The 27,449-nt window shown below is 41.1% G+C and overlaps 1 protein-coding gene across 3 annotated transcripts in view; it reads left to right on the top strand.

The window, feature by feature from the left end:
- CCT6B (chaperonin containing TCP1 subunit 6B) overlaps positions 1-24,108 on the top strand; it is a 30,579-nt gene extending 6,471 nt beyond the window's left edge. For all 3 annotated transcript variants that reach the window (XM_066363838.1, XM_066363840.1, XM_066363837.1), the window contains 11 exons: positions 4,629-4,802; positions 7,348-7,451; positions 9,560-9,670; positions 9,825-9,984; positions 12,077-12,159; positions 12,513-12,609; positions 13,487-13,634; positions 19,032-19,165; positions 21,331-21,433; positions 23,310-23,382; positions 23,965-24,108. In XM_066363838.1, coding sequence (XP_066219935.1) covers positions 4,629-4,802; positions 7,348-7,451; positions 9,560-9,670; positions 9,825-9,984; positions 12,077-12,159; positions 12,513-12,609; positions 13,487-13,634; positions 19,032-19,165; positions 21,331-21,433; positions 23,310-23,382; positions 23,965-24,037 — 1,260 coding nt within the window. In that variant the 3' untranslated portion in view covers positions 24,038-24,108. The remainder of the gene's footprint in view (positions 1-4,628; positions 4,803-7,347; positions 7,452-9,559; positions 9,671-9,824; positions 9,985-12,076; positions 12,160-12,512; positions 12,610-13,486; positions 13,635-19,031; positions 19,166-21,330; positions 21,434-23,309; positions 23,383-23,964) is intronic.
- The last annotated feature ends 3,341 nt before the right edge of the window (positions 24,109-27,449 follow it).

The raw sequence follows: 27,449 nt of genomic DNA, 5'->3' as shown, positions 1-27,449 counted from the left end.
CCAACTTTGGTCTTATGTCATTACAAACCAGTAACAGTTTTTAAGGGAATCGACTTAATCTAATCAGGAATCACCCCTTGAATTAGGGATCAGGCCAGATTCCTCTGAAGCACTGGAGGAAGAGCGATACCTAAACAAGATTAGTGTTGGCTTAGGAAGAAATAAGTTTGGGATGGGGGAGATACTGATAGAATTGACACAATTATGAAACTGTGTGGCAATACAATGATAGAACTAAGCACAGGATGTAATATCAACTGAGGTCCGGGCGCATTGGCTCAGTGGCAGAGCGTCAGCTGGCATGTGGATGTGCAGGGTCCATTCCTGGTCAGGACACACAGGAGAAGCAACCATCTGCTTCTCTACCTTCCCCCCCCCCTTTTTCTCCCTGTCCTGCAGCCATGGCTTGATTGGTTCCAGCGAGTTGGCCCCAGGTGCTGAGGATGGGCGCTGAGGATGGCTCCTGTGGCCTCCAGCTGAGGCACTAAAAATAGCTCTTTTGGAGCAGTGCCCCAGATAGGCAGAGCATTGCCCCATAGGTGCCTTGCCAGGTGGATCCTGGTCGGAGCACATGTGGGAGTCTGGCCCTCTGCCTCCCCTGCTTTCACTTAATTTAAAAAAAAGTGTGTGTGTGTGTGTGTGTGTGTGTGTGTGTGTAAATACTGAGGGAAAGATACCCTAAACTAGCCTGAGGTAAGCAGTACTTTCTGGAGGAAATAAGGCCTGGGCTAAATCTTTAGATGAGAAAGAGTAAGTCAGATGCAAGAGTGAGAGGTAAGGAGAATGGCATTTTAGGCAGAAGGAACAACAAGAACAAAGGCACAGAGAAGGGAAGCAACACAATATGTATGTAGAGCTACAAGAAGTTTGTTGTTGGTTAACTTTAAAGAGATGTGGACAATAGTAATACGCTGGAGGAGTAGGTGGGAGCCAGACCATGGAAGACATATAATCTACTGAAAAGAATACTATTCATAATAACATACTGAGAGGCTATTTAAAATATTTGGGGGACAGTTTTAAGGGATTCAAGACTGGAAGTTTTCAAAGTAGTCCAGCTGAGGAATTGTGAGATCCTAAACAGGAATTTTTTTTTTTTAAACAACAGATAGGGACAGACAGGCAAGAAGGGAGAGAGATGAGAAGCATCAATTTTTTGTTGCAGCCCCTTAGTTGTTCATTGACTGCTTTCTCATATGTGCTTTGATCGGGGTGGGGTGGGGCTCCAGCTGAGCCAGTAACCACTTGCTCAAGCCAGTGACCTTGGGCTCAAACCAGCAACCTTTGGGCTCCAGCCAGCGACCATGGGGTCATGTTGATGATCCCATACTCAAGCCAGAGACGGACTCAAGCTAGTGAGCTCATGCTTAAGTCAGATGAGCCCACACTTAAGGCAGTGACCTTGGGGTTTCGAACCTGGGTCCTCTGCATCCCAGGCCAATGCTCTATCCATTGTGCCACCGCCAGAGGAAATGTTTTAAAAATGGTTAATAGCAGGCTCTGGAGTCAGTCCTGTGGGTTTAAATCCTGGTTTCACCTCTGATTTGCTAAGTGATCTAAGGCAAATTACATTATCCCTTTAAACCTTAATTTACTCATTTGTGAAACAGGAATAACAACTCCCAGTTCATAATGTTGAGAGGTCTAAATTAAATAATACAGATAAAGCTTTTTAGAATAGCGCCTGACACAAATGTTCAATAAATGTCAACTTTTAGAAATTGTTAAAGGACTGATGTAAAGGAATGGAGGAAGAGAATAAATTAGACCTAGTTCCAGCTTCAATAAGTTTTGTGTATTTTCAGAGTAAACTGCTTTAAAAAAAATTTTTTTTTTGTTATAATGTCAAACCTATAGAAAAGTTGCAAGAATATTACAAAGAATAATATTTTTCTCTCTCAGCTAAATGTATATATGTGTGTGTATGCATGTAGTAATGTACATATATTTTTTCTAAATGGTATAAGAATATGTTGCAGATATGATGATCTAAATATTGAAGTGTATCCCTAGCTGGGTGGCTCAATGGATAAAGTATCATACTGGCATGCTGAGGTTGTGGGTTCAATCCCAGTAAGGGCACGTAGGAGAAGCAATCAGTGAGTACAAAACTAAATGGAACAACTAAGTGGAATGGCGAGTTGATGCTTCTCTCTTTCTCTTCCTTTCTTCCTTTGTTTCTCTCTCTCTCTGTCTCAAATCAATGGAAAAAATTAAAAATTATATATGTAAATGTATATTTCTTAAAATCAAGGAATTCTCTTTTTTAAATTTTTTGTAAGATTTTATTTATTCATTTTAGAGAGGGGAGAGAGGGAGCACACATGAGATAGAGAGAGAGAGAGAGAGAGAGAGAGAGAGAAAAGAGGGAGAGGAGCAGGAAACATCAACTCCCATATGTGCCTTGACCAGGCAAGCCCAGGGTTTCGAACCTGTGATCTCAGCGTTCCAGGTCGATGCTTTATCCACTGCACCACTACAGGTCAAGCCAGGTAATTCTCTTTTATAATCCAGTATAGTGATCAAAAATAGGAAATGTTAACACTGACACATTAATACAGATTTTACTCAGATTTCATCACTTGTCCCAATAGTGTCTAGTGTCCTTTACAGCTGAAGAAAGTATATGTTCATGCATTACATTCGGCTCAATGTCAAGTCTCTTTAGTCTCCTTTAAGATGGAATAATTCTTGAGTCATCATTTGTGGTTCATGTGTTATTTTTAGAGTACAGGCCAATTGTTTTGTTGAAAGTTTCTTAATTTGGATTTGTCTGTTTTCTCGGATTAGACTCAGGTTATAAACTTTTGGAAGGAATACCATAGAAGTTCTATAGGGTTCTTTTTTTTTTATTTTATTTTATTTTTTTTTTCTTCATTTTTCTGAAGCTGGAAACGGGGATAGACAGTCAGACAGACTCCCGCATGCGCCCGACCGGGATCCACCCGGCACGCCCACCAGGGGCGGTGCTCTGCCCCCCAGGGGGGGATGCTCTGCCCATCCTGGGCCTCGCCATATTGCGACCAGAGCCACTCTAGCGCCTGAGGCAGAGGCCACAGAGCCATGCCCAGCGCCCGGGCCATCTTTGCTCCAATGGAGCCTTGGCTGCGGGAGGGGAAGAGAGAGACAGAGAGGAAAGCGCGGCGGAGGGGTGGAGAAGCAAATGAGCGCTTCTCCTATGTGCCCTGGCCGGGAATCGAACCCGGGTCCTCCGCACGCTAGGCCGACGCTCTACCGCTGAGCCAACCGGCCAGGGCTCTGTAGGGTTCTTAATGCATCATGTGAGGCACATGATGTCTATTTGTGCCGTTACTGTGATGTTAACTTTGAACATCTAAGGCAGGGGTCCCCAAACTACGGCCCGCGGGCCACATGCGGCCCCCTGAGGCCATTTATCCGGCCCCTGCCGCACTTCTGGAAGAGTACCTCTTTCATTGGTGGTCAGTGAGAGGAGCATAGTTCCCATTGAAATATTGGTCAGTTTGTTGATTTAAATTTACTTGTTCTTTATTTTAAATATTGTATTTGTTCCCGTTTTGTTTTTTTACTTTAAAATAAGATATGTGCAGTGTGCATAGGAATTTGTTCATAGTTTTTTTTATAGTCCGGCCCTCCAACGGTCTGAGGGACAGTGAACTGGCCCCCTGTGTAAAAAGTTTGGGGACCCCTGATCTAAGGTTTCTTTTTTAAATAAATATTATTTATTGATTTGAGTGAGAGAGGATGGGAGGGAGATAGAAGTACAGGAACATTGATCTGTTCCTATATGTGCCCTCACCTGGGATTAAACCCACAACCTTTGCATATCAGGATGATGCTCTAACCAAATGAGCAATTTGGCCAGAGCAACTTTGAACATTTAATGAAGATGGTGTCTGTGTGCCACCTTTCTCCAACTCAGTGCTGATTCTTTTCCTCTGCATTAAAAGGCTTGCTTTTGTGCCCATTCAGAAGGGCATCACATGGTAACAATGTATCATAATTTTTAGGAATAAAAAGGACTGCCTGACCAAGTAGTGGCACAGTGGCTAGAGCATTGGCCTGGGATGTTGAGGACCCAGGTACAAGACCTCGAGGTTGCCAGCTTGAGCGCGGGCTCCTCTGGCTTGAGTGCAGGTTCACCAGCTTGAGCACAGGGTCGCCAGTTTGAGCGTGAGATCATAAACATGACCCCATGGTTGGTGGCTTGAGCCCAAGGCCACTGGTTTGAGCAATGGGTTACTGGCTCGGCTGTAGCCCCCTGCCCGCTCCCCTCTGCCCCCCCGCCGCCATCAGGACACATGAGAAAACAGTGGATGGACAACTAAGGTGCCGCAACTGTGAGTTGGTGCTTCTCATGTCTCTCCCTGCCTGCCTATCTGACACTGTCTCTCTCTCACTAAAAACAAATAAATTAATTAATAAAAATAAAACAGACTTTTGTAGTTTTTTGTATTGAACTTAGAATTTTTCTGTAAGTTTGAGATTGTTTTAAATGTGGAGCACTTTTATAAATTATATGCATACATTTATATATAGTGGCATTGAGGTAATATTACTTTTTTTAGACATACCTATTGGTAGGAGAATGGTTGCTTTTACTTTGGAAGATTTACTTTATAATTTATAGTTTTATGTTATTTTAATAGGGCCTGCACCCTAGAATAATAGCTGAAGGTTTTGAAGCTGCAAAGGAAAAAGCACTTAAAGTTTTGGAAGAAATTAAAGTTAAAAAAGAAATGAAAAGAGACATCCTCTTAGATGTGGCTAGAACATCTCTACAAACTAAAGTTCATGATAAACTGGCTCATGTGTTAACAGAGGTATGTGATTAAGTTTTTGCATTCAGAAAGTATAGCCAGGGTGATACTCTTTTTTTCTTTCCCTATAAGGTAATCAACTATTGCATGTGGTCCTTCGAATGTAAAATAAAATATGGAAGATAAACACTGATAGGCTTGCTTAGTGACTAGATTTGACTGATCAGAACAGTATGTATATATTTTTCAAAAGTATTATATTAAACCTTTTAAATTAACTTGAAAGTTAGGAGGTCCTCGCTGCCTCTAGCTCATCCCCTGTGGAAGCCATTGGGGTGATGTAGTGGTCTGTTAAGTCTAGAAGTCTGTATTTATTATGTGAGGTGAGAAATGGGGAAGTCGTTTTGGCAGTGTGCTTTGTAGTTAAGGTTACCGCTTTTATGAAGCATGAGTGACCTGACAATGCTCACATCTGGCAAATGCATAATTTGTTTTGATTACTTCTAAGGGTAAAATGTATAAAATATAAGAACAAGATTAGGTATTTGGGAAGCCTTTTATCGGGGGCTATAGTTTGGTGAGATCATTGTTCTTTAGCTTTGCAGTTTCTGAAAATCGAATATATTACTGTATCAGAATGCTATCATACTCATTTACTTTGAGAAATATAATATCAAATGGGACTGAAACACCTGAGTTGTTTCTGGTCAATTCTCCTTACCAGTAGGAAAACCTAGTTTGGAAATCAGACTAAAATCAGACAATTTCTTACTGAGCAGAGTTCAAATAAAGACTGCTGCATTTTCTGCTGTTAATATATATATATGAACTTGCTCAGAACCTTCATGCTCTCTGGTTAGGGCCTCCATTCTCTTTTAGAGTTACAGTAACGTGGATACTCTTACTCTCACTCTTCGTGCTACGTTACATCAAGTAAACTTTTCTAAGAAAAAATTTTTTTTGCTTTATTTATATTTTAAGATGGTTATACTGTAGCACTTAATTTCTATAGTCATTTTTTATTACTTCCTGAGCTAAGCAATAGTATTGTGCTGTGCTTCTTAAATTGCATATCCCTGGGAATATTTGGTAGAATAAATGAGACACATCTTTCTGGAGTGTCAATTTTACTTTATGATTTTGGGGAAAAGCAGTATTTTCATGTTAAAACAAACATGTATATATAATGGCATGACATGGAAAGTTTTCACGATAAAACACAAGACTTAAAAATTTCATATTGGGCCTGACCTGTGGTGGCGCAGTGGATAAAGCCTCAACCTGGAAACGCTGGGGTTGCCGGTTCAAAACCCTGGGCTTGCCCGGTCAAGGCATATATGGGAGTTGATGCTTCCTGCTCCTCCCCCCTTCTCTCTCTCTCTCTCTCTCCTCTCTATAATGAATAAATAAAATCTTAAAAAAAAAAGAATTGTTGATTAAAAAACAAACAAACAAACAAAAATTTCATATTGTTGTAACTGGCAAATTTGAGCTCTGCCTTATATTACATTTCCTTCTTTTACATTAAGGTGTCCTGTGGTTTGAGCAGTGTTGGGATAGTTGGAAGAGCAGTGGCTTGGCACTTCCAGAGACCTGAATTCTAGTCCTGGCCCTGCTACTACTGTAAACCTTGTTTTAAGACCATTACCTTTTCTTTTTTATTTTTTAAGTGAGAGAAGGGGAGATAGTGAGGCAGACTCTCGCATGAGCCCTGACCAAGATACACCCAGTGACCCTTGTCCGGGGCCGATGTTCAACCAAGCTGACGCTGGGACCAACTGAGCTGTCCTCAGTGCCCAGGGCCAACACTCAAATCAGTTGAGCCACTGGCTATGGGAGGAGAAGAAGGAGAAAAGGGAGAGAGGGTGGGGGGAGAGAAGCAAATGGTCACTTCTCTTATGTGCCCTGACTGGGAATCAAACCTGGAATGTCCATACACTGGGCCAACACTCTATCCACTGAACAAATCTGCCAGGGCACCATTACTTTTTTTTTATTATTGAGAGGCGGTGAGGCAGAGAGACACTCCCACATGTGCCCCAACCAGGAGCCACCTGGCAAGCTCTGCCCATCTGGGGCTGTTGCTCCATTGCTCAGCAACTGAGCTATTTTGGCACCTGAGGCCAGGCCATAGAGCCACCCTCAGCACCTGGGGCCAACTTGATCAAACCATTTGAGCCATGGCTGCCAGAAGGGAAAAGAGAGCGAGCGAGAGAGAGAGAGAGAGAGAGAGAGAGAGAGAGAAGGGGTGGGGGAAGGGTGGAGAAGCAGATGATTGCTTCTCCTGTGTGCTCTGACCAGAAATTGAACCTGGGACTTCCACAAGCCGGCCCAACCCTCTACCACTAAGCCAACCTCCAGAGCTACCATTACTTCTTAAAGTCTTAGTTTTCTTATCTGTAAAATAAATGGTTTGAACATGAGGATCTCTGAAGTCCTTTAGGCACTAATTATTAGTGTCCATGACCAAATGGCACTTTTTGGCCTTGCCCTATGTTTTAGAGCCTGACGCTCTTTATTTTCTTAGACTGGTGATAGATTACTTGAGCCAGTGGCTTTTTTTTTATTAGACCAAATAATTTACTGTTTTCATTTATTTCTCTTTCAGGCTGTGGTGGATTCTGTTTTGGCTATTAGACGACCGGGTTATCCTATTGATCTTTTCATGATAGAAATCATTGAGATGAAGCACAAATCAGCAACAGATACAAAGTAAATTCTATAGACTTTGGCAGTACATGGGTTTTAGAATATTTGATTATCTTCATTCTTTCCTGAATTTCAGTGGTTATTCATTAGACATATGTTAATTGTGTACTTACCAGAGCCGGTCACTGTTTTGGGTGCTTCTCCAACAAGCTTACATTTCTAGTTAGAGATAGGAAAAAAAATAAGTGCTAATAAATGCTATGAAGAGATAAAGTAACAGTGTGTGTGAACATGTGTATGAGTTTAGAGCAACACGAAACTAAACTAGAGGACTGAGGAGGTCTCTGAAGAAATAAGTGAGGTAACCATGAGAATATATAGAAGAAGAATGTTCTAGGCAGAAGGAATAATAGTTGAAAAGGCCATAAGGCAGAAAGGTGCTGGGGTGTCCACTGTGCCCAGAGCAGGTCGTAGGAACTGATGGGGTCAGAGAGGTAAGAGGGCCATGCAATCAACACTGCCTAAATGTGTATGTACTCAGAGTAGGTAGAATCCAGTTGATTTGGATTAACTCTTTAAACTTTCTATCATGAAAAATTCTGAACATATATTAAAGTAAAGAGAATAGAATAGTGAACTCCTACATACCTGTCTCTCATCTTTATCCATTTTCATTATATTGCTAATCTTATTTCCTCTTATATACTCCATTTTCTTTTCCCCCACTCCAAACTTGGATTACAGAGTGTCCTTGGGTTACGGCACAGTTCTGTTCCGACAACAGTGGCGTAACCCGAATTTTGGTGTAAGTTGAAACACACCCTAGCCTAACACAAACGGAACACTTGTGCTTTTAACAGTCCAGAATGGCGTAGGTGTGCATACTGGGGGACACCAACTCCCTCCCTCACATTCCGCGTTTCTGTTGTTCTGCTGCGCACACCGAAGGAGTTCGCTCTCGTAATCTTTAAGTAGCATGCTAACGGCATAAGCCGAAACACTCCTGTCTCAATTTTTTAAGGTTTTATGGGATTGAGTGCTATAAACTCAAAAGGTTGTATGTCTAGACTGTCGTAACCCAAGGACCCCCTGTATTTTGAAGCCAATCCAGATAACAATATTTCATCAGTAAATGCATTTTTATTATGTATGTATATACTTTTACTAATTTATAGAAGTTCTCTTTGGTTCTTTCTTAAATTTGCCAAGTCTCTATTTATGGTTTCCTGTTATTCTGCATATCTTCCCAAACTTATATTTTATTCCTTTAAATATATAGTTCATGTCTGATAATTATCATATTTAAAGTCTGGCTTGTTTATTTAAGGTATTTATTGTATTTTTTTGTTTCTCATCAAACTTTGTTTCTATATGTGCCATTCATTGTGTTTGAAAAATATATTTGTACAAATAATTTGTGACTTGGGATGAGGTGCTCTTTTTACACAGAGGATTTGAATTTGCTGCTGCAAGGAGCCTAGAGACTATTTTAAATTAAATCACAGCTGAGGCTTTTTGGGAATATCCAATTGTGAATTCTAACTACAATACAAGTCTATGTGAGGGCTGCTTGCTTCTAGTTCATCCTTCTGGTTTATACCCTGCGTATATAGCCCATTGGAGTTTCCACTTAATGTCAAGAAGGCCTTCTGTACCTTGTATGAACTCTGAACTTTTAAATCTGTCCCCTTCTCATTATGAGGTCACTGAAACCAAAGTTCATATTTGCCTGAATAGTCAAATGACTTCATGATAAGAGATCCCACTTTGTTATTACATAGTTTTCATGAACTGTGAAGGAGTTGGGCCATTTTTTGCTGAACACTGCTCTATTGTTGGACATTTAGGTTAACAATTTTTAGTTATTCCATGTAATTATTTACAATAAGTGTTCCTAAGAAACTCATTGTGTGCCTACCTTTCATCAGCTATGTCATTTGACCCATGTAATTTAAAAGATAATTCTGGGTTGATTTCATTGTTACTTAAAAGTCACAGTGTGTTAACGTAGATTATCTTTTCTGATTTTACTGTTTATGTGTTAAGATTAAATTTGGCACAAGGAACCATTGTGTGCCTTGGCAGTTCTATTACAATTTTAAAAGTATAATTCTAATTTTATACCAAATTTTAGAGTGTATGTTCAAAGAAACATTACGTATTTTTAATAGGTTGATCAGAGGGTTAGTTTTGGATCATGGTGCCCGTCATCCAGAAATGAAGAAACAAGTAGAAGATGCATTTATCCTTATTTGCAATGTATCACTAGAATATCAAAGAACGTATGTATGTCATTCATTCTTTGTAACTTTTGAAAGTTTTTTCTAAAAGTGTTTTAAATAATCTCTTTCTTCCCTTCCAAATGCTTAGTGTAAACTCCTACCATTTCTTCTTCCCCCCACTGCCTTTACTAGCTTATTTTTATTCATCTTTTAGAGAGGTGAGTTCTGGTTTCTTTTATAAGACTGAAGAAGAAAAAGAGCAATTTGTAAAAGCTGAAAGAAAATTTATTGATGATAGAGTACAGAAAATCATAGACCTGAAAGACAAAGTCTGTGCTCAGTCCCACAGAGGGTTTGTTGTCATTAATCAAAAGGTGAGAAAAAATTAGATTTTAACTATTTGTAAATGTTTTTCATTGTTTCTCAAAGTGTGGTCTGTGGACCCCTATGAGTTCCTAAGACCATATCAGTACATGTGGCCAAACTATTTTCCTAATATTAGCAATGATGCTTCTTATATTATGTTGACATTTTCAATGATGATGCAAAAGGAATGGTAGCACAAATCAAAGCAGTAGCACCGAACTATACTAGTAGTCATCATACTCTTTTTTTTTTTTAAGATTTTATTTGTTCATTTTAGAAAGGAGAGAGAAAGAAAAGGGAGAGAGAAAGGGGGGAGAGGAGCAGGAAGCATCAACTCCCATTTGTGCCTTCACCAGGCACACCCAGGGTTTCGAACTGGCGACCTCAGCATTCCAGGTTCCACTGCGCCACCACAGGTCAGGTCATTATACTCTTTATTTCCACACTGCCACACCCTGGCAGTTTAAGGGAAAAAGGCAGTTTCATTTAAGAATGTCTTTATGAGCCTGACCAGGCGGTGGCGCAGTGGATAGAGCATCAGACTGGGATGTGGAGGGCCCAGGTTCAAGACCCCGAGGTCGCCAGCTTGAGCGCGGGTTCATCTGGTTTGAGCAAAGCTGACCAGCTTGGACCCAAGGTTGCTGGCTTGAGCAAGGGGTTACTCGGTTTGCTGAAGGCCCGCGGTCAAGGCACATATGAGAAAGCAATCAATGAACAACTAAGGTGTCGCCACGAAAAACAAATGATTGATGCTTCTCATCTCTCTCCGTTCCTGTCTGTCTGTCCCTATCTATCCCTCTCTCTGACTCTTTCTGTCTCTGAAAAAAAAAAAGAATGTCTTTATGAAATGGTAAAACTTATTGATTTTATTAAATGTTGATCCTTAAATAATTCTGTTTGACAAAATATGAAGTATGCACAAAATGCTTTTGTAGCATATCAAAATATGGTTGTCTTGAAGGAAAACTCTTGTGTAATTGAGTTTCAAGCTAAACTAGCCACTTTTTTCATGCAGTGCCATTTTTATTTGAATGCAGCAATCCTGTCACTAAGGGAAAAACAACTGACAGTATTTGTAGCCAATGATAACATTTGAGCCTTCAAACAAAAATTAAAATTTTGGAAAACTTGTATCTACCACTGTGAGCTTGATCACTTTCTAATATTTAAAAGACGTCTGCTAATATTAGTGATGATATTAGCAAAGGTGATAGTTTTGTGGTTGTATAACCATGAAATGTGTCAACATTTGGAAGCTCTGCCTAACTTAGTGAATGATTATTTTCTTAATGCTTAAAAATATGCATGATTTGACAAAATGATGCACAAATAAATAATTCAAACTGTGAGACAGACAAATAGAATTTAATGTGAGAGAGTATGGATCCACCTTGAAACTAACCACTTGTTGAGTTTTGGTATAGCATCAAAGAAGAATTCCACTAAAAGGCTATTAAAATATTCCTTTTTCTTTTTAATTAAGTGAGAGACAGGGAGGCAGGGAGGCAGAGAGACACAGACTCCCGCATGCGCCCTGACTGAGATCCGCCTGGCAAGCCTACTAGGGGGTGATGCTCTGCCAGTCTGGGGCTGCTACTCCATTTCTCTAAACTGAGCCGTTTCAGTGCATGAGGCGAGGCCATGGAGCCATTGTCAGCACCCAGGGCTGCGGGAGGAGAAGAGAGAGAGAAGTAAAAGAGGGAGTGGTGGAGAAGCAGATGGTCGCTTCTTTTGTGTGCCCTGACTGGGAGTCAACCCAGTTTCCACATGCAGGGCTGATGCTGTACTGCTGAGTCAACCTGCCAGGGCCCCTTTTTCGATACATGTCTCTGTGAGGCCAGGTTTTCTTCTTATACTTTAGCCGAAACATGTTGCACCAAATTGAATACAGAAGCAGATTATGAAAATCCAGCTGTCTTCTATTAAGACAGATATTTTTAAAGTGATTTGCAAAAATGTAAAACAGTGCCGTTACTCTCAATGTATTTGTTTGTTTGTTTAGGAAACGATAGTAAATTTTCATTTAAAATGTTATGTTAACATAAATGGTTTCTTTTTAAAATATTTACTTATTGTAACTTCTGTGCAATTTTACAATAGGGAATTGATCCATTTTCCTTAGATGCACTTGCAAAACATGGTATAGTAGCTCTTCGCAGAGCAAAAAGAAGAAATATGGAAAGGTAAGCTTGCAGATAATTATGTGTTCTAAGTTTATTAACTTATTAAATTGAAATTACCCCATGTGTATTCCTTTTAGCTTACATGTAAACATTGTTGAGCAAAATAGTAGCATCTATATTTCAAATTTTGTTTTTAATTTCAGTAAATAACATAACTGTCAAAAATCAAGATTTACCTACCTTAGAATTTTGTTGAAATACAAGGATGGTTTTCATCTTCTTAAAACAGATTTTAAAAACAATATAATGCATTGACAGTATAGTCTTCCACGTTAGATATCTTTTCATCTTTAAGAAATTATTCTTTCTGTTTTCCCATAACTAAAGCTATGTTGATATATGTGTAATTTCAGACTCTCTCTTGCTTGTGGTGGAATAGCTGTGAATTCTCTTGAAGACCTCAATATGGATTGCTTGGGATATGCTGGTCTTGTATATGAACATACATTAGTGAGTATTTCTGGGGGCAGGGGTTATAAAGTGAATAACAAACCACTTTTAAAATACTAAATCTTTTAATTCAGGTTTTACACTTTGAGGTCTGAATAATCCACAGGATAGATTGTACAATTTATTTACCTAAATGTTTGTTAAGAGTTCAAATATAGCCTGACCAGACGGTGGCGCAGTGGATAGAGCATCGGACTGGGATGCAGAGGACCCAGGTTTAAGACCTGAGGTCGCCAGCTTGAGCGTGGGCTCATCTGGTTTGAGCAAAGCTCACCAGCTTGGACCCAGGGTCGCTGGCTTGACCAAGGGGTTTCTTGGTCTGCTGTAGCCCCCCGGTCAAGGCACATATGAGAAAGCAATCAATGAACATCTAAGGCAGTGGTTCTCAACCTTTCTAATGCCGTGACCCCGCAATACAGTTCCTCATGTTGCGGTGACCCCAAACCAAAAAATAATTTTGGTGGCTACTTCATAACTGTAATTTTGGTACAGTTATGATTTGGAATGTAAATACCTGATATGCATTATGTAATGTATTTTCCGATGGCTTTAGGCGACCCCGCTGGGGTTGCGACCCACAGGTTGAGAACTGCTGAACTAAGGTGTCACAATGAAAAACAAATGATTGATGCTTCTCATCTCTCTCCATTCCTGTCTGTCCCTATCTATCCCTCTCTCTGACTCTCTCTCTGTCTCTGTAAAAAAAGAAAAAAAAAGGAGTTCAAATATAACTAAACTGCTGTTAACATATATTTAGTTATGCTTGACAAGAAAAATTCACATGAAGATTGGATTCTAATGTATATTATAAACTAAAGGTCTTGACTGCATAATAATATTACATATTAAAGTTATATTTTCTTGTGTGATCCTTTAGGGTGAAGAAAAGTTCACTTTTATTGAGGAATGTGTTAACCCTCACTCTGTCACTTTGTTGATTAAGGGACCAAATAAGCATACTCTCATACAAATCAAGGATGCTCTAAGGGATGGACTTCGTGCTATCAAGAATGCTATTGAAGATGGTGAGTTCTTTTTTGTGATGAATATGAACCTCCATTTTATTTTTTGAGAGAGAGAGACAGACACAGAGGGACAGAGGACAGACAGGGGCAGACAGACAGGAAAGGAGAGAGATGAGAAGCATCAATTCTTCATTGAGGCAGCTTAGTTGTTCATTGATTGCTTTCTCATATGTGCCTTAACTGGGGCACTACAGCCAAGCCAGTGACCCCTTGGTCAAGCCAGCAATCTTGGGCTCAAACTAGCGACCTTGGGCTTCAAGCCAGCAATCTTTGGGGACAAGCCAGTGACCATGGAGTCATGGTTATGATCCCACACGCAAGACAGCGACCCCACGCTGAAGCTGAATGAGCCTGTGCTCAAGCAAGCAACCTCAGGGTTTTGAACCTGAGTCCTCTGTGTCCCAGGCCAATGCTCTATTCGCTGTACCAATGCCTGGTCAGGCTATGCCACATTTTATCTATGAATTCATTTGCAGATAGAAGCTAGGGTTGCTTCTTTACCTTTTGGCTATTATGAACAGTGCTGTTATGTGTATTATCCTTTTTATATGTTGCTGGATTTGATTTGCTAAAATTCTGTTAAGAATTTTTACATCTACAGTATAAGGGGTATTGGTCTCTATATATATTTTTCTTATAATGGCTTTATCTTTTTGTTGTTAAAATAATGTTATCTACAAAATGAGTTAAAAAGTATTCTCTCCTCAGTTTTTTGAGTGTTGAATTCTTATGTAGAATTATTTCTTCCTTAATTAAATATTTGGCAGAATTCATCTGTAAAGTCATGTGGGACTGGGGTTTTCTATATGGTAAGATTTTAAACCATAAATTCAATCTTTTTAATAGATACAGGGCTATTCAGGTCATCAATTCTTTTTTCTTCTTTTCCAAGTGAGGGAAGGGGAGATAGAGTGACAGACTCTCATATGTTCCCAGACCGGGATCCACCTGGCAACTCCTGTCTGGGGCTGATACTCTGCCCGTCAGGGACCATGCTCACAACCAAGTTATTTTTAGCATCTGAGGCAGAGGCTCCACAGAGCCATCCTCAGTGCCTGAGACTGATGCGCTCGAACCAATTGAGCTATGGCTGCAGGAGGAAAAGAGAGGAGAGAGAGAAGGTATAAAGAATAAATGCACAAATAAATGTAGCCAGGTTAAGAAACAGAGGGGTAGAGAAGCAGATGGTTGCTTCCCCTGTGTGACCTGACTGGGAATTGAACCCAGGACATCCACACTCTGGGTTGACACGCTACTACTGAGCCAACCAGCCAGAGCCAGGTTATCAATTTTATTTTGAGTGGGCTTTAATAGTTTGTGTCCTTCTAGAAATTTGTTCACTTCATATAAGTTAAGATCATTAAGCTACTGATTTGAGCTATATCTGATTTGCTGACTGTAAGGTATTTTTCCCCGCTGAGAAGGAAGTAAGAGGGCTTGAAGCCACAAAGTGTGGAATAGTAAACAGCTTTATTGAGTACAGAGCACGCATCCCGCCCGGCAAGGTTCCCCGAGGAAAGAAAGATGGAGGCCAGGGAAGTTGCAAAGATTAAACTGCGTGGGAGATATTTAAAGGGTCCCTCTAGGGAAGTCGAGCTAACATGGCGTGGTGAAATCCCACTGGCTGGTAGACGGTCGCTTTTTTGCAAACGGTTCCTGTGAAGCCTCCTTTGGCACGCTTGGTTGTGGGCGGTCCTAGCCAAAGTTCGCGGGTCTTAGTTTCCCAAGTGACCATCCCCCATTATCCACCGACCTTACACTGACATTTTTGGTAACTAGAGTTTTATTGAAACACAGCTATCCCCATTTATTTATGTATGTCAGCAGCTATTTTTTTGTGCTGTGATGGTAGAGTTGAATAGTTACAAAAGAGATGGCATGGCTCATAAAGCCTAAAATATTATCCAGCCTTTTTCAGAAAGTTTGCCAATCCCTGATCTAAGTTTTCAAATTTCATATTATAAAGTTGCCCATAATATTCTCTTATTATTCTTTTAATATCTGTAGAATCTGTGGTGATATTACCTTTTTCATTTCTGACATTGGTCATTTTTAGTTTTTTGATTTCCACTCTGATCTTTACTGTTTTCTTTCTTCTTACGCTAGGTTTAATTTGCCCTTCTTTTTCTAGTTTCGTAAGGTGGAAGCTGAGGTCATTGCTTTGAGGCCCTTTTTATTTACCACTGTTAGTACCAAGTTCTCTTTAGGTACTGCTTTAGTAGCATCTCATACATTTTCAGATGTTGCTCTCACAGGAGAATGGGGTCAGGGAAATTTTCAAAGTTTTCTTATTTTTTAACCTAGGTACATTTATTTGTGCATTTCTTCTTTATACCTTACACATATAAATATTTTGTGTGTATTCACTATTTAACAAGGAACTTTAAAAAAGTGTCAGTGGAAGATGAGGATGTAATCATCTGTGGTTAGACAACTCTTTTGAGCAGTTATGTTGTACAGTGAAGCAGAGAAGGGGGGTAGTAACTAAAAAACGATGTGGGATAACCTGACCTGGTGGTGGCACAGTGGATAGAGCGTCGGACTGGGATGCGGAAGGACCCAGGTTCGAGACCCCGAGGTCGCCAGCTTGAGTGCAGGCTCATCTGGTTTGAGCGAGGCTCACGAGCTTGGACCCAAGGTCGCTGGCTCCAGCAAGGGGTTGCTCGATCTGCTGAAGGCCCGCGGTCAAGGCACATGTGAGAGGGCAATCAATGAACAACTAAGGTGTTGCAACGCGCAATGAAAAACTAATGATTGATGCTTCTCATCTCTCTCTGTTCCTGTCTGTCTGTCCCTGTCTATCCCTCTCTCTGACTCACTTTCTGTCTCTGTAAAAAAAACAAAACAAACAAAAAAAACGATGTGGGATAAAAGAAGAGATTCTTTTTGTGTTTTAAAGATGGATGATTCCAAAGCAAGTTTTAAAAAAAGAAGAGTTATGAACTTTATAAAACCATATAAACAGATATAAATGTCATATCCTGATGTGAAAATAATGTGTTTAACCAGAGCTTTTTCCTTAGAATAATGAGAACAGCTAGTTTTTTTCCATTCAGGGAGCAGTTTTTTGTTTTTTTTTTGTATTTTTTCTGAAGCTGGAAACAGGGAGAGACAGTCAGACAGACTCCCGCATGAGCCCGACCGGGATCCACCCGGCACGCCCACCAGGGGGCGACGCTCTGCCCACCAGAGGGCGATGCTCTGCCCCTCCAGGGCGTCGCTCTATCAAGACCAGAGCCACTCTAGCGCCTGGGGCAGAGGCCAAGGAGCCATCCCCAGCACCTGGGCCATCTTTGCTCCAATGGAGCCTCAGCTGCGGGAGGGGAAGAGAGACAGAGAGGAAGGAGAGGGGGAGGGGTGGAGAAGCAGATGGGCGCTTCTCCTGTGTGCCCTGGCCGGGAATCGAACCCGGGACTTCCGCACGCCAGGCCGACGCTCTACCACTGAGCCAACCGGCCAGGGCCAGTTTTTTTTTTTTTTAATAAATAAATTTTTATTAATTTTAATGGGGTGACATCAATAAATCAGGGTATATATATTCAAAGAAAACATGTCCAGGTTATCTTGTCATTCAATTCTGTTGCATACCCATCACCCAAAGTCAGATTGTCCTCCATCACCTTCTATCTAGTTTTCTTTGTGCCCCTCCCCCTCTCCCTCCTTCCCTTCCCCGCCCCCCATAACCACCACACTCTTAGTCTCGTTTTTATGTCCCACCAATGTATGGAATCCTGCAGTTCTTGTTTTTTTTTCTGATTTACTTATTTCACTCTGTATAATGTTATCAAGATCCCACCATTTTGTTGTAAGTGATCCGATGTCATCATTTCTTATGGCTGAATAGTATACCATGGTGTATATGTGCCACATCTTCTTTATCCAGTCTTCTATTTTTTTACAGTGATTAAAGCCTTTAAGCAAACTCTTGGCCAATACAGCAAGAATCCATAAAAGAGTAGTGTCCTTAACATGTTCACCAAGTCCAAGTTGGCACCAACACCATGCCAAATCCCTGAAAAATGCAACCCAACCCCAGTTCAGTCTGTTAGGAGCTGTCACAAGGAGCAGGAGTCCAGGCAAAGTCCACATCCAGGAAAAGCCCGCCTTGCACTGGAGTTGTTGTCACAATTCTATACTTTGCAGCTCATGTCCAAGTCCCAATGACTGCTGCTTCTAGCTGGTAGTGATTCAGGTAGACTGGAAAAGCCATCTGCAGCATGTGTGGAGATGAAGCTGCTGTTCTCTGCCTGGAGAGTTGAGACCAGGTTGCTTTTCCCTGGAGCTCTGCAACTGTGGCTTAGTGAAGAGAACCTTGGGATACACTAAGCTGGGTGGCAAAGGTAGATTCATAATAGAAGTTGGCAAAAGGGGGAAAGAGAGCTCTAAATTAGGAGTAGGTCCCAGCCTGAAATATGAGTGGGGCATTGAGGTAGGAGGAATAAAGGAAACACTATATATTAAACAAAGCAGCAGAAAATAGGACTATCAACACCCACAACAGAGATCTTCGAGGGAAGAATAAAAAACCTGACTATTTAGGCAAGACATAGTTAAGTGGCCCTTGTGCAAATGAGATCAGAGTACCTGCTTCTTGGAAGAAATACCCTAGGCTCGTCCACAGTGTCGTTGATGGGGCCGACGGCCCTGGGCACCTTCAGCTTTCAGTGGCAAACCCCAGCTTTCTGGGCAAGGTTAGGTCATAGGTAGGCTGGAGCAGGGCTGGAAGAGCCTGAACCCTCCCTTAGGGGAGTGAGGGTGAAGCCTACCTTCCAGTGTCCCTGTTTCCTCACAGCAGAGGCATGTAAGTCTGGTAGGCTTTCGCTCAATGACCTTCCTTTCCACTATTGAAGCAGGACCCAGATGGCAACCTATGAGACCCCTTTGGGGCGTTGGAGCCTTTAAGGGTGTATCCTAAAAGCTGGTAGTTCTCAGGGAGCAGTTTGAGTTCTGCTCCAGTATAGAAAATAAATACTGTACTTCATTGAGTCCCAAGAAATCCCTACTGAAACTGGTCTTGTCCTAAAAAATTTTCAAATCAGATATTACATTTACTTACCTGCCAGTATAAGTTATAAGTACAGTAACTACATTTTAAATGTAGTGATAAAGGAGTAAGGTGGAGGTGGAAGAAATTTGTCAGAGGATAAACAATGAAATAAGCTCTTTGTAGGCAGTTGTCTGGACCATGCTTAATTATTTAATGCTGCATTACTTCAGGACGCTTCACAAGACGTCTGAGTAATCACTGAGCTGTGCAACTTAGTTTACTTCTGTATTCATTTAAATATATTTTAGATGTAGACAAGATAATAGAACACACTTGAATAGTTAGTTGCTTTTTTCTCTGGTTTTTCTGGATGGCATGTCTTGTCAATCATTTTTTCCCCTCTCCAATAGGTTGTTTGGTTCCAGGAGCAGGTGCAGTTGAAGTGGCCATCGCTGAAGCTCTTAGTACATACAAGCACAGTATAAAAGGAAGAGCCCGTCTCGGAGTCCAAGCTTTTGCTGAGGCCTTACTCATTATTCCTAAGGTACAACTATCCTAATGGCCAAAGAACAACTGGTTAGACAAAAGGTGTTTAATTATAAATTGTCATATTGTCCAATAATTAGCAGGGTAGGAGTCATATTTATTTGTACTTCCTCACACAGTTTTCTCTAAGATATTTTACTGTTAAAGCAAAGAAACTTTTAGAATAACAGCTCAGAATCCTTATAGGAGCTTAATAAAATAGCCACATTACCCCCTTGATCTATTCTTTGAATTCCAAAAGTTGAAGTAACTCCAAAAATTCCCTTTAAAAATGCTCCTTGATTAACTAACCATAATGAAGAAGTTTAGAATTTAAGATTTAATTAGATTAAAATTTTTTTAAATGTTTTATTTTCTTTTTATTGAATTTATTGGGGTGACACTGGTTAACAAAATTACACTATATAGATTAAGGTGCACAATTTCACAACACATCATCTGTAAGGACTTAATTAGATTTTAGAGTAGACCTTTATTTTGTTGGTGGTGTCCAAAGTGTCACTTTAAATTGTGCAAAGTGAGAACTTCAGTCTGTGTAGCACTCCAAATACTAGCTTGCAGTTCATTGTTGTTGTTGTTTTATCATTTTTTTTAACAGATACAGAGAGAAAGTCAGCAAGACGGATAGATAGGGACAGACAGACAGGAATGGAAAAAGATGAGAAGCATCAATCATCAGTTTTTCGTTGCAACACCTTAGTTGTTCATTGATTGCTTTCTCATATGTGCCTTGACCGTGGGCCTTCAGCAGACCAAGTAACCCCTTGCTCGAGCCAGTGACCTTGGGTCCAAGCTGCTGAGCTTTCACTCAAACCAGATGAGCCCGCGCTCAAGCTGGTGACCTCAGGGTCTTGAACCTGGATCCTCGGTGTCCCAGTCTGTCCCAGTCTGACGCTCTATCCACTGTGCCACCGCCTGGTCAGGCTGCAATCCATTGTTATTATAATTCCTAGAAAAGGAGCTAAACCAGATTTTTTCATATATCAGCAGAAGGACAGAGAACTACTATTCTTTTTTCTTTGCCTTATCTGGTTGTAAACCACTTAGAAGCACAGAAAAACAGTTTTAGATATGCTATAACCATGAATTAAAACCTTAGTAATAATGCTAGCAAAGTCTCTTTGATAATTGCTTTTAAATTATTCATAATTTGTGGAATCATTGTGAATCAGAAATCTATTTCTTTTTTCCCCACAGCAGCAAAATCAGCAAATAATGATTTTATAGTTCAGTGGTTTACAACCTTTTTATACTTGGGGACCAGTGAAAGTAGGAGAATTATCTTGGGGATGGCTAAGGTAGAAGTCATCCTGAGCATAAGTGAAATTTCTAGTGGACCAGTCCGCAGACCTGTTGTCGAAAAAACACTGCTATAGTTGACACAGACTGGTAAACCTAGTGTACACTGGTCATATGTTCTCTTCTCATCAGCTGTTGCTTTGGGACCACTGCAGGTAGACCTGGTTTGGAGTGCAGGTATTTCCGTTCCTATTGCCGCAGGTCATGACTTTTCTTCTTATGTTGATGCTGCAAATATGCAAGTTTCCTTCTGCAAGTGCCCAGGAAAGATCGGAAGACATGACTAGAGGCACTAGAGGAAATAAGGATACTACTATTCTATTTCCTTTCATGTTTTTTGCTTTTAAAATCTTTTGCAAGGAGGGAAATTAATTTAGTGGGGTGGGGATAGGGGAACACTAATGTCTTCTTCAGAATTTAGTGTGACGTACATAAGAAAGATGTTTGAGTAAATATGAAAAATGCTAGATATACAAAATAATAATTTGATTTATATTAAGAATGAAAGTCTTCGAAAGACGATTTTTTAAAAAAAATTATTTTTATTTATTCATTTTAGAGAAGAGAGAGAAAGATAGAGAGAGAGAGAGAGAGAGAAGGGGGGGGAGGAGCAGGAAGCATCAACTCTCATATGTGCCTTGACGGGGCAAGCCCAGGGTTTTGAACCAGCGACCTCAGCCTTCCAGGTCGACGCTTGATCCACTGCACCACCACAGGTCAGGCCAGGAGATGACTTCTATATTATGAATATGTTAACACACAACTAGAGAGTAGTGCCTTATTTTTTTATATTTGATATTCAGATATACAGTATATATGAAGGTATTCCATTATATATATTTATTATTATTTTTCTTTATAAAGGTTCTTGCTCAGAATTCTGGTTATGACCTGCAGGAAACACTAGTAAAAGTTCAGGCTGAGCATTTAGAATCAAAACAACCTGTTGGCATCAATTTGAATACAGGTAAGAAAGTGAAAAAAAAAATAGTTGCTTAATAAAAAAAGAGGTTATACTATAGTGACCCAGAATTTATAGTAAGGGGGTAGAAGTTTGGATGATATAAATATTTAAATTTTGGGTTCCTTTTAGTTTACTTTTGAACTTATTAAAGTATTCACTTATGTAAGTAATAGTCATTGAGTGCTTCTTATTTGACTCTTGAGATTCACACAGAAGACAAAAATCCCTGCCTTGTGAGCTTATATTGTAGTGGGGAAGGGTAGACAGTAAAATATAACCTTAATAAATAAGTTATTTTGCCTAACCTATGGTAGCACAGTAGCTAGAGCATTGACCCACAATGTTGAGGTTGTTGGCTTGAGCAAGGGCTCGTCTACATGATCCTGATGTTGTCAACTTGAGCCCAAGGTTGCCAGCCTGAGCAAGGAGTCATCTACATGATCCCGAGGTTGCTGGCTTGAGCAAGGGGTTGCTGGCCCAGCTTGAGTTGTAGGTCGCTGGTCTGATTCCTGGTCAAGAAGGCATGTTTGAGAAGCAACCATTGTACAACTAAGTGGAGCAATGAATCGATGCTTTCTTCTCTCTCTAAATAAATAATTATTTTTAGCATTTTTAAAAGTTATAAATTCTATGAAAAAATAAACAGTATAAGGATGATTGAGTGCTAGTATCAATTTAAAAAGGATGGTCCGGGTAGGTCTCATTGAGACTATGTCTATTGAAAAAAAGAAGTGAGGAAGTTAGCCATGTGGGGCACTGGGAACAGAGTATCCTAGGCAGACGGAATGTCCGGCCAGTGGAAAAGTCACTGTCTGCTATTTTTGAGGAGGAAGGAAGACAGTGAGGGAGGTAGTAGAAGGTATGATTATGTAGGGGCTTATGGGCCAGTTTTGGAACTTTAACTTTTACTGTAGTGGAATAGGGAGCAATTCTGAGCAGAGGTGTGACATGGTCTAATTATATTTAGAGGATAACTCGCTACTCTGGCAGAGGCATTTACTGGAAGGCTGGAATTGCCATTGGAGGAGACAGTGGGCAGAGCAGGTTATAGTGTGTGGGGGGGGTGTGATCAGCACTGAGCTTTGGCAAAGTTAAGTGTAAAGTATCTGTAGACTTTCAAGTAAAATAGACAGTTGGATATATGAGTCTGGAGCTCCAGAAAGAGGTCTGGGTGGAGATGAAAACTTGAGAGTCATCAGAGTGTATATGAGTTAAGTCCAGGAGAAGAGGCGGATTAAGGTCGATTGAGGCCCCGGGCACAGAGGAAAATATTGGGCCCCTTAAAAAAAAGACAGAGGGAAAATCAAAATACATGTTAACCATATTTTTAAATAAAAAATATTATTACTATTAATGTTATAATTGCATATATGAAACCAAACTTGGTGTCATTAGAAAAAAATGTCAAGTTAGGGTTTTAAGGGACCCTTCAGGAGTCGGGGCCCAGGGTGTGCGCCCGGTGCGCCTGCTGTTAAATCCGCCTCTGTCAGGAGAATAGTTGAGATCGCCTAGTGAGTGTGGAGAGAAGGGAAGAATCCAGGATGGAGTGCTTAGGTACTCCAGCAGTAAGAGCTCGGGGAGGAAGAGGAAGAACCGGCAAAGCAGACAGAAAGGGCCCCTAGTACAAAAGGAAAAACCAGGCAAGTGTGCTGTCCTGAAGGACGAGTGAAGGAAGAATAGTCAGGAAGGTGGGATCACGTACGTTAAATGCTGCTGATAGATGAGACCTGGCACTTGCCTGTTGGGTTTGACACCATGGAGGTCACTGGTGACAGTGACAATAGTAGTTTTGGTGATATATTAAATATTGTTAGGATATACAGCAAATATTAGCAATATATTATGATTGTAGTATTAAAATAGTTTGTTTACTTTGCAGGTGAGCCAATGGTAGCTGCAGATGCAGGAGTTTGGGATAATTATTGTGTGAAAAAACAACTTCTTTACTCTTGGTAAGTTTGTATAAAAAGAAAGATTTGGGAAATGTAATTGATGTTAAATTTTTCTATTATTTTTTGGCACCCTACAATGGAAAAATGATTAAATGTATGAAAGGGCATGGTACTTGGTACCATGCCTTTAGTAGTGAGTTTTTTGTTAACCCTTTGAGTGAGGATGTACATGAACGTTTGTACTACTCAAAGGGTTAAGACTGGCTTCTGTCATTTTACAGTCCCTTTAACATGTTAGTTCTAGCACTGTTAGAGGAAATGTTAACCTCACTGTTTATCTAAGGGGGAAGGGGAAGAAAGGACTTTGCTGAAGTAGTACTACATGCATAGTGGGAAAAATCAAATGATGTGCTAAAAGTGAGGTCAGTTTTGCTGGAAAATATAATCAGGCTTCTACTCGATCAGCAAAGGAATTGAGATGATAACACAAGGGTGAAGTTTGCATTTATAATAGCTTTGTCTTGTAAAATCTCACACCAACATCATTGAAAAACAAAGTACCTTTAGTAGCTGAAGATTGCTAATGGGAAAAGATAAGAGTGAGTTGGGAGCTTTTACTTACCTTGTCATCTTTTTCTTCAGCACAATGATTGCTCAAAACCTTCTTCTAATTGATGAAATCATGCGAGCTGGTATGTCTTCTCTCAAAGGGTGATTAAGTTCAAAATCAACTCTTCTAGAAGCTGAGATTAGCACATCTTTACATCCAATTACTATTGTATAGCCTAAGCCATTCTTAATTTTTACACAATAAATGCAATTTATATTTGTTGGTCTTACCAGTCTCAAAAATATTTCATCAAGGTTTAAAGAACACAGACTGACCAGGTGGTGGTGCAGTGAATAAAGTGTTGGTCTGGTGTGAAGCCAGTATCCATGGCCACCATCACAGCTGCTTGGCCTATGCAGGTTCTCATTGGATTCGGACAGTCGGTAAAGAAACAACAGAGCCCAAAACTGGTGGGCCATCATCTTTAATCCTAGCTTGCACCCGGCGGGCAAGTAAAACACACACTGGGCTCCAAAACCCACTCATTCAGTGCTCACAAAGCTACTGACTTATCCGAGTTTCCTAGAATCAAAGGTTTCTAGCTCACCAGACTTATTCACCTCTGTTCCCCATCTCCTTCTCTCTGCACAAACTCTGTATTAACTGGCTTCTCCTTCAACACTCCGCCATCTTATCTGCTTCTCCTGGCCTCCTCTATGTGGCCTCTCTCAGCTCTCCTCTCTGCTCTCTCCTCTAATTCTAATCTCAGGAACCGAGAGAGCAAGCTTCCGGTCTGCCCCACTTTATAGTGCAGAAATCAAAACCTTTAATTCAATATACAAAATAGGGAAGTCTCTGATACAAAGTCCACCCCACATCAAAAAGGGTGGGAAAGGCTTAGTCCTAAAACCAAGCCCCAGGCTACAAGGATCCTGCCAGCCCACAGCCCACCCCCAACACACATTAATATCACCTGGGCGACGGACTTCCACGTGGGCAGCGCCATCTTTAACAAAGTGAGCATAATATATTTTATCTGCCCAACATCTGGGATGCAGAGGACCCAGGTTTGAAACCACGAGGTTGCCGGCTTGAGCACAGGCTCATCTGACTTGAGTACTGGCTTGCCAGCTTGAGCATGGGTCGTTGGCTTGAGCGTGGGATCATAGACGTGACTCCAAGGTCACTGGCTTGAGCAAGGGGTCACTGGCTTGGCTGAAGCCCCCCCATCAAGGCACATACGAGAAAGCAATCAATGAACAACTAGGTGCTGCCACAAAGAATTGATGCTTCTCATCTCTCTCCCTTCCTGTCTTTCCGTTCCTATCTGTCCCTCTCTCTGTCTCTGTCTTTTGCTTAAAAAAAAAAAAAGGTTTAAAGAACACAAGAAATATTTCTTCAATAAAGGAATAATAATGAAAATGTTTTCCCCTAAGAGTTCTAACTCCCCACTCTTTGTTGTGTTTGTGTGATACTACTGTTATAAAGTACTGCACCCCAGATTCTGAAAGGCACTGTACCTCACTTCATTGAGTTCATGTAGAGACACCCAGTCCAGATAAATTTTGAAGAGTTTTATTAGAGTAGGAGATTTATTAAATATACAGGCCACATATGGCTGACAGGGGCATCAGACCCAAATCATGCAGTCCCAAAAATAGTTTGGGGCTTGTTGGGCAGATAAAATGTATTATGCTCACTTTGTTAAAGATAACACGAGGAGGCCGTCGCCCAGGTGATATTAATGTGTGTTGGGGTGGGCTAAAGGCAGGCAGAATCCTTGTAGCCTGGCGCTTGGTTCCTGAGATTAGCAAGAGAGAGCAGAGGAGAACAGAGAAAGGCCACGTGGAGGAGGCCAGGAGAAGCAGCCAAGATGGCGGAGTGCTGAGTGAGATGCCAGTTTGTGTAGAGTTGTATCTGGGATAAGGAAGGAGATGGGGAACTGAGGAGAATAAGGCTGGTGAGCTAGAAACCTTTGATTCTAGGAAACTCGGATAAGTCAGTGGCTTTGTGAGCACTGAATGTGAGTGGGTTTTGGAGCCCAGTGTGTGTTTTTACTTGCCCGCCGAGTGCAAGCTAGAATGAAAGACTATGGCCCACCAGTTTGTGGCTCCATTGTTTCTTTACCGACTGTCCGAATCCAATGCGAACCTGCATGGACTGGGCTGCTGTGATGGTGGCCCTGGCCTTAGATACTGGCTTTACAGGGCTGCTTGTATACTCTTGATCACACATGGGCGGGGGAGAGCATGACATCATGGTAGGAGCTGGCAACATTTGTTTAGAGTAGGGGTCCCCAAACTTTTTACACAGGGGGCCAGTTCACTGTCCCTCAGACCGTTGGAGGGCCGGACTATAAAAAAAAACTATGAACAAATCCCTATGCATACTGCACATATCTTATTTTAAAGTAAAAAAAACAAAACGGGAACAAATACAATATTTAAAATGAAGAACAAGTAAATTTAAATCAACAAACTGACCAGTATTTCAATGGGAACTATGGGCCTGCTTTTGGCTAATGAGATGGTCAATGTGCTCCTCTCACTGACCACCAATGAAAGAGGTGCCCCTTCCGGAAGTGCGGCTGGCCGGATAAATGGCCTCAGGGGGCCGCAGGGCCGTAGTTTGGGGACCCCTGGTTTAGAGGATACACAGAAACATTAAGACTTTTAAGGTAACACAATCAAAGACATTTACAAATCTTTCAGGGTTCATCTTCCCTCACTAGCCTAGAGGTATTTTACCCTCAAGATTCCAGGAAGGGGGAGGAACTACAATCAGTGCAAGGTGGTATGTAAATTCTGCCTCCTATTGAAAGAGAAGAAGTTTCTAGGTTAACCTTTATTTTAGATTTAAAACGGAATGACCCATTGTTTTTCCAAGCCAGAGACTTCTACATTCTTCTCCCTCCCCTCCCTAAAGGAGGAACGGGACAGGAAAGTCTGTCTGATAGGAAAGCCTGACCTTTCCTCCCAGAATATCAATATCAGTTTTCAGCTTTTTGGTACCTTACACCACTACAATATAAGATACGTATTTGGTCTTCATCCAGTCCCTGACACAAGAGCTTCTAAAATCTTTGTAATTTTCTGAGCAGTAGTGCTATAGGTACAAGGTTTGTGTGCCCAATGCTTCAAAAGAAAGCCCATCATTATTCAATAGATAAGAGTTTTGGAGTAAGGAAATATTTATTGATCAAGAAGGCTTAGCTCAAAGATATAGGAGAACCAGTTCTCAAATCCATCTTAAGAGAGTGGATTCAGGCATCTTTTTTTTTTTTTTCTGAAGCTGGAAACAGGGAGAGACAGACTCCCGCATGCGCCCGACCGGGATCCACCCGGCACGCCCACCATGGGGCGATGCTCTGCCTACCAGGGGGCGATGCTCTGCCCATCCTGGGCGTCGCCATGTTGCGACCAGAGCCACTCTAGCGCCTGAGGCAGAGGCCACAGAGCCATCCCCAGCGCCGGGGCCATCTTTGCTCCAATGGAGCCTTGGCTGCGGGAGGGGAAGAGAGAGACAGAGAGGAAAGCGCGGCGGAGGGGTGGAGAAGCAAATGGGCGCTTCTCCTGTG

Source organism: Saccopteryx leptura, chromosome 2, assembly GCF_036850995.1.
Source record: "Saccopteryx leptura isolate mSacLep1 chromosome 2, mSacLep1_pri_phased_curated, whole genome shotgun sequence".
In the NCBI taxonomy this organism is placed as follows: domain Eukaryota; kingdom Metazoa; phylum Chordata; class Mammalia; order Chiroptera; family Emballonuridae; genus Saccopteryx; species Saccopteryx leptura.
Note: the sequence above shows the minus strand (reverse complement) of the source record. Positions and strands in the feature narration are given on the sequence as shown.